The 15000-nt window shown below is 48.2% G+C and overlaps 1 protein-coding gene across 10 annotated transcripts in view; it reads right to left on the reverse strand.

Moving 5' to 3' along the window:
• satb1b (SATB homeobox 1b) overlaps positions 1-15000 on the reverse strand; it is a 51675-nt gene that overhangs the window by 10947 nt on the left and 25728 nt on the right. For 4 of the 10 annotated variants that reach the window (XM_083678791.1, XM_083678788.1, XM_083678784.1 and 1 more), the window contains exons 8-12: positions 13698-14194; positions 11132-11341; positions 10249-10287; positions 7957-8028; positions 7486-7641 (exon numbers count right to left, since the gene is read on the reverse strand). In XM_083678791.1, the coding sequence (XP_083534917.1) occupies positions 7486-7641; positions 7957-8028; positions 10249-10287; positions 11132-11341; positions 13698-14194 (974 nt within the window). The remainder of the gene's footprint in view (positions 1-7485; positions 7642-7956; positions 8029-10248; positions 10288-11131; positions 11342-13697; positions 14195-15000) is intronic. The other 6 variants (XM_083678785.1, XM_083678792.1, XM_083678789.1 and 3 more) reach the window with 3 other exon arrangements.

Consider the following 15000-nt stretch of genomic DNA (forward strand, 5'->3'; position numbering starts at 1 on the left):
TGAGATCCCTTGAAAGAAATATTTCATTTATGAGTACTGTTTTGGTCCCACGAAAGCTCCTTCTGAAATGGAGCATCCTACGCGATACTTGGTTTGTATACAAACATGTTGTTGCTGGCCAGGGGTGTACTAGGGGGGTGGGCTCTCCAATTTTAGCTTTTCTGTCTCTGTTGGCTGCCTCTTCAAATCGTGCACTCATGCATGAACACTAGCTAATGTCCGACACTGCAAGTCCATTTCGGGGGATTATATTATTGTTATTAGCCGGGAGGTTTTTGTTTGGAACTTGAAACTGAATTTCCCCTTGGTGGCCAGAGGTGTCAGATTTGCAACAAATGTACGTCTTGCTCCTTTAAGACACTATGTTTAATCTGTTTGCAAAATCAAGGAAACAAATATTTGTTGCCTTGTCAAAATGGCCTCCCTTCAATCTGTTGCCAGATTGGTTCTCCAACCCTTATTGCAGAGGGGTCAGCCAGAGAACGCATAATACACATCTGCTCATCTGAAACAATCAAGGCAACCTGTTTCTCTGCATTCCAAGTGCGACAAGGGAAGTCTTGACCGACACGTTTCAGGCCCAGAGCTCCCAAACATGATGTCAAAAACAACAGCTGGGAAAGCTATGATGTCAACGTTTTCAAAGTGAAAGGCCGTGTCCTCTCCAGTCACAATCAGCCAGTTGGCAACAATAACATTCTCAGAACCCACATGCACATGCTTTGGAGGCATGGCATGATCGTGCAGGAAATCTCATTCTCAGCACTCACTCCCTTGTAACAATGGCAACCAGTCACAGAAAGTCACAGTTGCGCAGCTCGTAAAATATGGCTGTGAATTTCTCTAAAAACCAATTTGGATACTTGAAAGGGAAGAATTACCGGATGCTGACGAGAAATCACCCAAAAATACAGAACGTGGGCTGGGTTCCCAGACACAGATTAAGCCTAATCCTAGACTAAAACGCATCTTCAATGGGCATTTTCTATTGAATGTGTGATTTAGTCCTGGACTAGGTTTAATATGTGTCCGGGAATCCAGCCATACATTTTCTCACAAGTCACAAAATGCCAGGAAACAAGGCCCACCTCTTGTAAGTGTCTGTAAGCAACTCCTTGTGACACATTTGAAGGTATTTTAGTGAACGGTGGGGTAGAGCAGCTTGCCCTAAGCGGGTATCTAACTCACAATCTTTCGCTTACAAACTGGTCGCGCTAGCTAAAACACCAAGAGTTAACTCCCATGGCGGGAATGCTAACGGAACTTACACAGGGTCGTTACAGTAACACCCACCGGGAATGCTAACGGGCCTTACACAGGGTCGTTACAGTAACACCCACCGGGAATGCTAACGGAACTTACACAGGGTCGTTACAGTGTATTCAGCTGAGAACAGTAAAAGTCAACCTTGCTTTTCCAGTTTTGATAACTGACACAGGGAGAAATTCCAATACACTATCTTTATGTCACTGTTTGACTCCCAACTCTACAACACTGTAGGTGCAGCTGAAGAAATAGGAGAGAGAGAGAAGAGAGGGAGTTTACAGATAAACAACCACTAAACAGCATCGGGATTAGAAACACATGAAGCACCTACAAGGACTGCAATTCCATCAATTATAAGCGCTTGATTGAGATTTAATTCAAAACTGGGGTTTAATTGGCTAATATCAGAGCATAATTACACTGATAAATCATGGCTGATCTTATTGAATTATGGATTAAAATAGCAGAAAACCTGCAAATTGTGAATGTCAGGTAAATCAGCGTTCTTAATTGGCACACACGTTTGCTTTCTGATGGGCGAGACCATTATATGGGAGAGACCATTATATGTATCCTAATGTCAAAATAGCTACTTTGGTGGAGACTTGAGTGTTCAAGAGGTGTTTTGAATGAAATGGCTTGAATGAGATTTAAGGTGACTCAAGCTTGAATAAAAGGAGATTTTAGGTCACGTTCAATTATACTCCAAAGTTTCCATGTTCTGCTAAGTTGTTGAGAACTGAGCTTTTGTACCGTTTGATCTTACTAGGTGGAGTTTTTCAACTGTCTCATGTCGACACGGGGGGAAAAGCAGACGTGGAAATTCATTGTTACTTCTGTAGGAACTGAGAGTGCCATCTGAGGAATGCTGTGTGTGAACGAATAAAGGGAGAACTAGACACTAGTAGGAATAGAATGATGAAAGATTACAACTACTGTGCGCACACACACACACACACACACACACACACACACACACACACACACACACACACACACACACACACACACACACACACACACACACACACACACACACACACACACACACACACACACACACACACACACACACACACACACACACACACACCTAAAGCTAGGGAGAGCCGGAACACACAACCACTAACATGAACACTTGGATGGGTCCTAATGTCTCCCCATGCAATTCCCCTCTCCTCTCTCTCCCCCCCCCCCCTCTCACACACACACACACACACACACACACACACACACGAACGCTGCATCTGCCGGAGCTAGTTGCTGTAGTTAAATTGAAATATTTCCCGGCGTGTGTCAGAAGCATGCAGAATGGTAATTATGACAGATCTGATTAGGCGGGCCGAGTCGGGCGGCTCCGGGCTGCAGGTGCGACCTTGTGCATTCCTGCGTGTGTAAATAAAATTAATTACAAGCGTGGGGGGCGCGCAGCGCGTGACATCGGCGTGCGCGGGGGGGGGACTCCCACGGGGGGTACCCTAATGGAATATTTTCCCGGAGTCTAATAATACAGTTGGTATTGACTTGAGGTAATTAGGGGGATCATTAAAGCGCTTTTCCCGGCGTATTTGCCTGCCTGATCAGATTAGCGAGAATGGGCCTCAGAACAAGCCCTGTGTGGTCTGTCAGAGGAGAGGAGGCAGTGGGAGAGGGCTAAGCTACGCTAACATTCGCCTGTGCAGTTGCACTCGGCTGGAGGTGAGTGGGTTGAGGGTAAAAGCTACCTTGGCCTCTTTCTGACAACAGGGGGCAGATTTTTTGCTTTGGGAACGTAGGGTTGGAGGTGGCTGAGGAGGGAGGGAGTTAAAAGGGCAGAGGGAGGGTCTGGAGGGAGGGAGGGAGGGAGGGAGGGAAGGATGGAGGGGGCAGAGGGAAAAAAGTGGAGCACAGGGAAACAGATGGGGGCGAGAGAGAAAAAGGAGGTGTGTGTGAGAGCGAAAGAGAGAGGGAGAGAGAGAGAGAGGGGGGGGGGGTGGGGGGAGGAGTGGAGACATTTGGGCATGCTCAGAGAAATCAGTACTGCTAGGGGGGGGGGGTTGATGTAACAGGAAGGGAGGAGAGAAAGATGCTGCTGGTGGGGATTCCTCTGTCCATTAAACAATAAGAAAAAGGCTCATTTCAGAGGGGAGGAGGACTTGCCGTTTGCGAGATAATTCATACACTAAATTAATTATTCAGACATCTGGGTCTCCAGTTCAAGAAATTGTGTCTTTAATAATACAGGGCATGTGCCGCTGTTTCCCCGGCAACCTAATACCCAAGCAACCAGATAAATAAATAAATCAATTAATAAACAGTCATGGCCTTTATTTCCCTTTTGGTGATATTGCTCTCATTACTATCTGCCTGCTGCTTCGAGGAGGACGACCAATGAGAACTGTTTGCTGGATGTTCTGCCACAGAAACATAAGTGGAACTTTGGGAGGTGATTTGAACCTAACCGACGAATACAATATTACAGCATAAAAATAAATAAAAATAAATAAATAAATAAAAACAGTTTCAGTGATCACTCCTCTTGTGTGATTACAATAGAACTACAAACCACTCTATACATCTCTTGTATTGACTACATTTCCCTTGTATACTGTTGGCTACTCCAGTGTGCTGACATGACATTTGACCAGCTGACCCACTCAGAGGATCACATATTGCCAGGCTGTGTCACAGCTCTGACTTTGCCTCTGAAACGTCAGACCTGCTACTGTATACAGTACTGCCCACAGTATTGCCTGAGGCGCAGGTTAAGACCAGAATGCACAAGGAACAGAGGGGTAATTGGTGGGCTATACAACAATGTGGGAGTCATGCTCCAAATATTTGCTAGGTGGCAGTCAGGACTGAGTGGGATGCAAATAATTCAAGCTGTCCTTATAAAAAACAACAACAATCATTCGACTAACCCAGGAAATGAATCATTTGAGAAGCAGGAAGAGAGGGCAGGTTCAGTGATTCCACTGTCACCCTCCCCATCCCCCCCCCCCCCTCTCATCCTACTCCCCCCCCCCCCACCTTTCCACTCCAGACCAGCGAGGCACTCAGTGCCCCCCTCCCCTGGAGAGCGGCGTGCCAGGCGGGCGCAGGGTGACAGATGGCACACACCAGCCCCCCCACCCCCAACCCCCCCCTGCCATCCCCCTGCACCAACCCCCTGCCTGGCCCCCCCGGTGGCACAGCGGCGGACCAGATCAGTGCCATTCTGTCTCATTAGAGCCTGGCTAATTAGCGTAGCCTCTTCCAGGGGAGGGAGGGAGGGAGGGAGGGAGGGAGGGAGAGAGAGAGAGAGAGAGAGAGAGAGAGAGACAGAGAGACAGAGAGAGAGAGAGAGACAGAGAGACAGAGAGAGAGAGAGAGAGAGAGAGACAGAGAGACAGAGAGAGAGCACGCGTTTGGTGGTGTTCTGTATTCCACTGGTCATTCTAGAGTCGGGGGGGGGGTATGAGCCCCGCGGTGCAGGGGCTCCCAGAGTGCTTGTTGTGTGACAGCAGGGACTCTGATTTCCACAATCACGTAGCCCCTGTCAGCCCCTCTCAGACACCAAAGCCATGTCAACGCGCTCCCCACCGTTAGCCTCCCGCGGCTATCACCCACAGCCTTCTCTATTAGCCTAGCCAATAGAGTACGGCGAGCCTCCCCTGTCAACTTCGCTAAAAAAAAAAAAAACGAATATAGCTAGCTAGCCACCTCCAACAGCCAAAATAATACGGCTGACACCGACAGGAGGCTATCTTCAAAAATAGCATGTACCTCTGCTAGCTAAAACCAAAACGGGGCATCTTCCAATGCTAGCTGCTAATTCTGGCAGCGTTGTCTCTTGTAGCTGGCCTCAAACCAATGTATCGCCGTGACACAGTACAGTTGTTTTCTAGCAACTCGCTCCTCTTCTCCACACGTCTGATCATTCGAATGGCTCAACCTTTTATCCAGAGAGGAAGATTTGTTGTTGAGCAAATATCTAAATATTGCAAGAAAAAATAAGATATGCATGACTGAACTCGGGAAGATGTCAAGTGACCAACAATGTGATTGAATTATGTTTTTAAAATGTTACTTACTGCTCCCAAAATGTAGCAGTAAAAAAGGTGATTGAAATGCCACTGTGAATATGAGAGAGTAACCAGTTAAAGGCTGGCAGAGGCCTGCTGTGGTTACGAGCCCTGAGAGGGGACGGGATGGCTGTGTTCCAAACCCCATCCCCATCCCCATCCCCCTCACACACACACACACACACACACTTAGTGGTGTGCACGCCAATCTCTAAACTCCTGCTTACAGCTCCCCCACCCAGGGGACGACCACTGCTCCCTCCCTCTCCCTCCCTGTATCTCCTGCTTCCCTCCTCAGATCTCCTCCCCTCTCCTCCTCCTCCTCTCTTCTCTCTATCCGTCTTTCACAGGGGCCGGGCTGAGCGAGGGGAAACAAACACATTCACACAAATGCACACAAATGCGCACGCACACACATACTGATACAGGCAAACTGATACAGACACAAACACAGAGCCAAAGCTCTACCCCCAACCCCCCACGTCTCTTCCAGGGCAGCTGCATTCATGCGTCCGTGCGTGTGACCGCTGAGAATTCCTGCACTGTGCCCGGGCAGCAGTGGGCAGAGGGGGCATGACAGGCCAATCGGACACGCATGTGCCAGCATCGATGATAAAGCTCAGCCTCCCCCCCCCCCCCCCCTCCCCTCCCTCCCCGAACCCCCATATGGGCCTCCTGCCAGCTTGGACGCCCAAGCACCCATCCCCCCACCCCATCAACCACCACCAACCCCCTACTCCCTCAGCCCCCAACCCCCAACCCCAACAGCCCTCACTAAGTCTCTGCTCAGCCTGGGCCTGGGTATCTGGGTCTCTGGTTCTGGGCCTGGTGGTGGAGTCGCCACTGCCCACAGTGGTGGTGGTGGTGGGGGCTGGTGGGGGGGGACCAGCTGCCCAGGGAGCGCCCATTACGAGATGGAGCCAGAGATAAGTGCTCTCCCAGGCCCCCTTTCACAGGCATAATTAGCACACTTCTTATCTGCTGCTCAATTCACATTCACACCCGCCCGCCATGAATGGAACAGGGAAGAGAGGGAAGAGTGAGAGAAAAAGAGGGAGGGAGGGAGGGAGAGAGGGAAAGGGAGGGAGAGGGAGGGAGGGGACGAAAGAGGAGGAAGAGGCACAGTGGTAACCTGTTCTCACACAAATGATCATTTGAGAAGAGATGTTTGAGAGTTAATGCTATGGCTGTCTTTTTCTCTCTCTCTGTCTCTCTGTCTCTCCCCTCCAAAAAGTCTTTGAACTTTTGAACAAAAACAGTGGTTTGTGCATCAAACTGCAATTTGGTAAAACAAAGGTATCTGGAGCTGTAATCATCCCAATCAGCGGAAAAAACCCTCCACAGATATTTCCCAGATAATTTGGCCCCTTTTTAATCTATTTTTTTTTCATTCTTCATCAAGTGCAATTGTGAAAAACGTTCAACTGTGCTCCACAGACATATGAAACCTTTAATAATAACGCCTTGCTCCGCGTTTCTTTAATTAGTTTTAATAAGAGTTAAACTGATGGTAATTTTTGCTCACACAAGCCGGTATTCAACGAGTGGGTTGTTCTCCGGGAGAAGATAACAGGGGCCCGGCTTTTTTTTTTTTTTTCTTCTGTTGAGAGTCATACGGAGCATGGCTAATATAAACAGTTTTGTTTTGTGTTGAAACACTGTCGGCTGTTCGCAAAAACCACAATAAAGAAGACGTGTGTCATTACAGCGATAAATTACCACCATGATGTTGAGGGAGAGTTTTGTAATTTGCTTTGCAGTTTTTATCCCCATAACTGGTGAATATTTCTAGATGTCTATCCAGATACTGTAGGTTTTATGCCTTTGTTTTGCTAATATTCCATCAAGCTCAACGGGAAAGAGCCAAAATGTCTCACAAGTTCAGACCTGTGAAATGAAGATACTAGCTCTGTAAATATTGATGTGTGTATTGTATTTCAAGCTGCACACAGAACATTAGCTAATAGTTTTATAACAAACACATTCCTGATAACATAAGATAAATTATTCAGTTGAAACGTTTTGTGTCTAGTTGTGTAATCTCTGAAAACAAGGAGAGCGGCGGGTCTAATTGGTATGTTAAAACCAGGGTGACTGGGGTCTGTGTTGAGACCTGTTCACAGGTGGAGGTGTGTGTGTGTGTGTGTGTGTGTGTGTGTGTGTGTGTGTGTACCTGACTCTTGGAGGCGGCCACCTTGGCGAACAGCGCCTGAGACACCTTGGCTCTCTTCATCTCCTGCTGGATCTCATCGTAGATGGAGGAGTTGATGTTGAGGATGCAGCTCTCGGTTTTTCCGTTCCATTCACTGGGAAGAGGGGAGGGCTTCACCTGGGAGCGGCAGGTAAAGGGTTAAACAAAACGTTATGTTATGGCTTTGTTTCTTGGAACAGGGACCTGTAAAATGAGGGAATTTTCAAACGTTTTTAAAACATGGATGCACTGTATGGAAACGAATTATATATATTAACTATATATATTTATATGATGTACTGTACTTTGCAAAACATCAGACATTTTGAAATATAAAATATAAAAAAATTAAAATAAATAAAAAACACGCGTTACAACATGATAAGCTCCACCGCATGTTTTTGGTGCAGTAAAAGTGTGAGGAGCTGATCGCAGGGCTGATTGTTAGCTTACAGGAGAGATGCCCACGGGGATTCTGGGGTTCCAGTCCTCTGGTCTGACGCTGTTACAGTCTTCTCTCCTGGGCTGGAGGGGCAACAGAGGGATGTTTGTTCAGACTCACAGGCACAAGGGGGATTCAGCTAAACACACATACACGCGCACACGCACACGCACACACGCACACACACACGGAATTAAATTAAAATAACTCAGTGGTTTGTTGTCTCTGCCCAAAGATAACCTTTTCAGAAGTAATATTATGTCCTAAGCAATGTTCATACACTATATCAATATCAGTATTTGGCCATATTTTTGATATCATCAGGGACGCCTTTTAAAGAATATACATTTAATGGCGCTAATTTACACTTATTTGTGTGTAAATAACACATTATTTTGAACCCTCCCAAAACAACCTACACTAGCCAACATTAAAATCACCATGTAATAGCCTTAACAGTTGCAAACTTGCAAAAACAGCCTGCAAAAATGCACTGTAAAAAAAAATATATATATTCAAATGTACGTCTAGACATCCAAGAGGAGCATAATTCCCAAATTTGTGGTGAAGTGGAACGTGATAACATTCCTGTGCGTTTTATCCGTTTCTACAACTCATCATGCAAGGTTGTCAGTCTGCTGTGTGGGGCTGCTGTGTTGAGCTAATTGTTAAGGCTGGAACAGGCACAAACTGGTGCAGGCAGTCCAGCCAACCATCGGCGCATGGGAGAAACACACCTCCGCATCTGTTTTTACGAGGGCCATAAACCTCCTCTCTGTCTCTCTTGAATTGCCACCCTGGTTGATTTATGGTGCTAAATTCACATCCCATTGCTTCATATAGGACCTGTCAATGGGAATCTGGCATATGTCCAGAGCATACTGCCTGCTGTAAGAGATTCATGTAGAGAGAGAGAGAGAGAGAGAGAGGGAGAGAGAGAGAGAGAGAGAGAGAGAGAGAGAGAGAGAAAGGGAGAGAGAGAGAGAGAGAGAGAGGGAGAGAGAGAGAGAGAGACTGTACAGAGACATATATTAGGCCTATTGATCATGTGCTAACGCTAACACTGAGAGGTTTGAGAGTAATGGCCCAAACCTCGGGAACTCTGTGTTAAGCCGTGAACTCAATTACAGTAAATGCTTGAAACGTAGACTTGACCTATCCAGAAATCGCTACGAGACCGGCGTTCATTTCGGTTTGTAGTGGCCCATTCTACCTAATCCATTTCTATGTTGTAATGTTTCTCCACTGACCTCAGGGGAGGGACTTTAATCAGGCGGTCGCCATGACACTGATGGTCTGTGTGTCCTGTACACTATCAAAACTGTGGATTCACTGTAAAATCCTACTTCTCACACAAACCCCCTCAGGAATTCCACTAATGTAATTATTCAATTCAAAAAAAGGTGTAATATGTACCTCCTGGTTCTCATGTTTGGAATAAAGAAAAAATAAGGAGTGAAGCAAACATGATTAAGGCATAAACAGAGGTATGCATGCTAGCAAAAACCTGGTTCTGTTCAATGTGTCATTGTACAAGAAGGGCCTGTCTCTCCCTCTCTCTCTCTCTCTCTCTCTCTCTCCCTCCTTCTCACCCTCCCCCTCCCTGTCCAAGCATTCACAGCCGTTATGACTGTAGGGATGAGCTGTGAACTGCAAAGTGGCCTTCCCCAGTTCAAACCCACTGGTTTGGAGTCTGCCTCCCTTCTCTTCCACCATAATAAGGATGCTGCTGGGATCTCGCCATGCCGTGAAAGGGGGCTCCCTCGTTTGGGCATGGGTGGGCACGGGGAGACTCTCTGACTCCCTCTTTCTCTCTCTCTCTCAAGCCCGAATAAAAGCCCCGTCTTCAGGCCGGGCCGGACAGAGGAGGCCTTTGTCTGCCGCCTCTACACCCAGACACACTCGACCACACTTCAAATGGGCTTAAGTGGAAAAGTTGCCGCATACCTTTCAAATAAAGGACTTTGATTTGTGGCGGGGGGGAGAGTGGCGACAAGGCAGTCAGGGGCGGCTGAACGAGGACTCTGACTGACAGAGAGGAGTTTCGCTCCCCTTTCGCCAGAACACGTCATAAGTGAACGCTTCCTATTTTGAGGGGTAGGGGAGCCTGATGTGCAAAATTAGCAGGTCAAATTACCTCCCGTCTGCATGCGTCTCTCACCCGTGTGCGCAGGGCGAAAGGTGTGCGTGAGAGTCTTTTCACAGGTGTCTGTATACATATGCATGCGTGTCTCCAGGCAGCTTGGATATGTATGTACGTGTGTGAGAACATGTATGTACAGCACAATGCTTCTGGCTCTCACCTGCATCTGGTCTGTTGGCATATACATCAGAGTTGGGGTCTGTGGGCAAATACATCAGAGTTGGTATTTGTGTGTGTGTGGGTGGGTGTGTGTGTGTCTGTGTGTGTGTGTGTGTGTGTGTGCGTGTGTGTGTGTGTGTGTGTGTGGGTGTGTGGGTGTGTGGGTGTGTGTGTGTGTGTATATATATATATATATATATATATATTTGTATATGGTGTGTGTCCACTCAAGATTAGCTTGACGTGTGTGGGTGTGTGTGTGTGCGCGTGTATGTAAATATATATATACATATATATACACTCACTGAGCACTTTATTAGGAACACTATACTAATACTGGGTAGGGCCTCCCTTTGCTCTCAAAACAGCCTCAATTCTTCGTGACATTGATTCCACAGAATGTTGGAAACATTCCTTTGAGATTCTGGTCCATGATGACATGACTGCATCACGCAATTCCTGCAGATTTTTCAGGTGCACTTTCAAGCTGTGAATCTACCACATCCCAAAGGTGTTCTATTGGATTTAGATCCGGTGGCTGGGAAGGCCACTGAAGAACACTGACCTCAGTGTCATGTTCATGAAACCAGTTTGAGGCAACTTTTGCTTTGTGACATGGTGCATTATCATTCTGGAAGTAGCCATTAGAAGATGGGTCAATTGTGGCCATGAAGGGATGCCCACGGTCAGCAACAATACTCAAATAGGCTGTGGCATTCAAGCGATGATTGACTGGTATTAACGGGCCCAAAGTGTGCCAAGAAAACATTCCCCAAACCATTACCCCACCTCCACCATGAGAAGGTGTTCAGGTGTTCCTAATAAAGTGCTCAGTGAGTCTACATTACTAGTTGAACATGTGTGTGATTGGCTGTGTTGGCTACCTGCACGGGCCGGCTGGGTGGGGTGTTGAGGGGCGTGGGGCCCATGGCCGAGGCCGCCGTCAGGCTCCTCTCCCTCTCATCCTGGTAGATGCGGTCGCGCTCCACCTCAGGGAGCTGCAAGAAGTTCTGCATGGCCCGCAGGTTCACCAGCAGAGACTGGGACGCAGTCTTAGGGTCCTCCTCTTTACGCAGGATCTCAGACAGCAGGCCCTGAGAGAGAGAGAGAGAGAGAGAGAGAGAGAGAGAGACAGAGAGAGACAGAGAGAGAGAGAGAGAGACAGAGAGAGAGAGAGAGAGAGAGAGACAGAGAGAGAGACAGAGAGAGAGACAGAGAGAGAGACAGAGAGAGAGACAGAGACAGAGAAAAAGAGGGCAAGAGATTCCCAATTGAATAAGAGCACTCTCCACACTCAAAGACAGTGAAGTGAGAGACAAAGGGTAAAACTAAATCTTTCACGTAAACTTGTATATTAATGTCAATGTAATACGTGTTTGAACGTCAAATGAGTTGAGCACAGCAGCGGGGAAATGTTGAGAGAGGACACCGTCCTCAGCTCCATGTGCACCACAAAATGGCGATGTCCAGTCTGTACATTCTATATCTACTTGTGTGCACTTTCTATTTCAATGCAACTCTACGTACAGTATCACCCTTCCTGCATATTTAGTAAATTTCACATCTCCTATGTAGCAATCAGTGTGGCCTCTGTTCCCTTTCAATAGCACTGGATTGTGTCATTATGGAAGCTCACTTGGGTAGCAGCACTGGGAGAAATTATTAGAGATGTATGATTGAGGCTTTTCATCAGCCTTTGGACACACGCTGTGCAAACCATCATTCTGCTTCTTTTCTATCAATAGGTGTGATTTGGCAGTAAAGTAGAATAACTTGAAAACACTCCAGAGGCTGTCGGCGGTTACTTCGACAACTGCTGCTATAATGAGGATGGCGGCGGCGTCAACAACAAGCAATTCTATGGCACTGTTATTCACACACATTGTATGAGTGGTGAGGTACGGAGCGGGAGAGGCCGTTAAAACAGGTAATCCTAAATGGGGGCTAAGCACGCATCAACAGATACAGACATGAAACCTGAGGTCTACTACACTGTGGTGCATATGACAGGTATTCAGGGGAGTGTCTGTGTGCGTGTGTGTGTGTGTGTGTGTTTGTTTGTTTGTTTGTTTGTTTGTTTATCATCCCCAGCCATCACCCCTTTTCCGTTTATCTCCGGAGTACAATCTGCTGCTTCTCCAGGCAGCCACCCCTGCCCCCACCCTAAACGTCCTGTCCCCCCCCGCCCCCGCCCCCGCCTCGATGCAAGCTCCTGCGTGTCACCACACGCCCCCTTTTATTAACACGCTCCGCAAGAAAAACGCACAATAAATAATAGAAAAACATCCCTCCAAAGGCACATCGCTAATTCTTCATACCGAAGAAGGGAGAGATAAGAGTGAGACAAGGGGGCTTGCCAATTCACACAAAAACACCACCGTCTGTGTCTGGCTATCCCCCCTTTCTTCTCCTTATTTTTGGAAGAGAGCAGTACACACACCGATTCCAATAGATTCTTATCAGTGTATTCACAGGGCGACTTCAAAGGCGAGGAGGGCTAATGAGGTTTGGCGTTGCCTCCCCACGAAATATGCAGAACAACTTAAGACTTTATCTGCGTCGGGCTCTGCCTGTAAAGTGAAATCACATGTTTTGGTAAATGACGGGGTGGGGGGACGGGGACGGGGGGGGGGCGGGGGAGGGGGGGGGCATGCCTGGCTGTCGGACGTGGCGGGATGCCAGGTGTAGCGTCGTTTGTTATTGTCACCGTTGTCTCGTTTGCGTGCGTTTCTTTGCATCACCTGAGGTTGGAGAGTAAACAGCTGTTGTGTTGTTAAGGTTGGGGATCGTAACATAGGGTTGTAGGGTTAGGGTTAGGGTTGTAGGGTTAGGGTTAGGGTTGTAGGGTTAGGGTTAGGGTTGTAGGGTTAGGGTTGTATAGGGTTAGGGTTGTATAGGGTTAGGGTTAGGGTTGTAGGGTTAGGGTTGTAGGGTTAGGGTTAGGGTTGTAGGGTTAGGGTTAGGGTTAGGGTTGTAGGGTTGTAGGGTTAGGGTTATGGTTGTATGGTTAGGGTTAGGGTTGTAGGGTTAGGGTTAGGGTTGTAGGGTTAGGGTTAGGGTTGTATGGTTAGGGTAAGGGTTGTAGGGTTAGGGTTAGGGTTGTAGGGTTAGGGTTAGGGTTAGGGTTGTAGCCTGAGCTGTTTCTATAGTCGCCCTCAACAGCAATGGACGCTTTGTCACCAAGGCACCACGACTTAAAACTACTGCTTGAGTTAGATGTGTCAAAGTGCTTCAGGAGAAAAGTAATTGGGAGAGTGTGTGTGTGTTCTGGTAGAACATTGTGGGCTGCACCTGATCATGTACAGTGTGTTAGATAACAGCGAAATGAGAGCGTCTCAACCTACAGATCCCATGATAACACCCAAAACCCTCCAAGCATGAAGAACCTCAGTAATGAAGAGAAGACAAACATCCACCTCCGCCCATCCATCCCCGTTCTCTCCCCCTCACCTGGGTCCTGTTGAAGGCCACGCGGGCGAACACGGCCTGCGATATCCCCGCCCTCTTCAGCTCGTCCCTCACCCACTGGTAGATCTCGCAGGACACCTCTGTGTTGGACGCCACCTGGGGCTCCATGGGCTTGGCCAGGGAGCTGCGGTTGACCGGCGGGTGGTTGAGGTACTGCTGGGACAGAGACTGCTGAGCCAGCAGCCGGTTGACTGCGTACTGCTGGTTGAGGATCTGCGCCATCACCAGCTGCTGGTTGACCAGCTGGGGGCTGATGGGGGTGGAGACCAGGCCCGGGTGGTGGAGGCCGGGTAGCTGGGCCGGGCGGCCCCCCGGCTGGCCTCCGTGGGGCTGGGGGAGCGGGGGCACAGGGGAGGAGGGGGGCTGCTCAGCCGTGCTGCCAGGGATGGGCTGCTGGGAGAAGGTCAGGTGGTTGGGGTTGTGGTTGTGGTTGTGGTTGGGGCCAGGTGGGGAGAGGTCGGAAAGGCCGTCCATCTCTGCTGGAGGGGGGGAAGGAGGGGAGGAGGAGGGGAGATGGAAGGGAGGAGGATAAGAGGATTGAGAGTGGGGCAAAGAGGAAAGGAGAGGAGAGGAGGAGAGGATCAATTGTCAATTCACTTTGAAAACTTACTGAATAGCAAAAGAATACACCCTGCTTGCTTTACTTTACGTCCTACACAAACGTCCCAGATGAGTTTGAGTTGACAAATGTTCAAATTGACAACAGTGTATATTCCAACCACATACAAAGCACTCGACAGTTTAATCTCCATGTACGTAGATCACTCTCACCACAAAAAGGTGCGACACGGCTGTCAAAACCAATCGAGATGGAACTAAAGTTTGCAGCCTGTGAACAAGCCGGTGTCCCCTGTGATGTTGAGACATGGCCGTCCAGACACTCGCCTGCTTTAAAAAGCCCCCGGATGAAGCCCCCCAGATAAAGGACCTCAGTGTGCAACCTGCAGCTTCCCCGAGAGCCTTGGCAGCTCCACAAATACGTTTATAATGTCCACGGCCAAATCATGTGAGCAATAAAAACAAGCCAGTGGAGACTCTGTGCTATCACGGCAGGCATGGGAAGTCTTTCTATGAGTGGAGTGTGCGTGTGCGTGTGCGCGCGCGTGTGTGTGAGTGCGCACGCACATGCAGGGGTGGCTGATAATCCTGAATCGCTCTTTATGTTCTTAATTCCAAAACAAGGTACGCAAGCTAGCCAATATGACATTTTTGGGGACAGCCTAAAAATAACTCCAGAAGGAAAGAGAGAGAGAGAGGCTATCGCTTGAGAAGAATCCTCGAAGTG

This window comes from Argentina silus, assembly GCF_951799395.1.
Source record: "Argentina silus genome assembly, chromosome: 10".
Classification (NCBI taxonomy): Eukaryota; Metazoa; Chordata; class Actinopteri; order Argentiniformes; family Argentinidae; genus Argentina; species Argentina silus.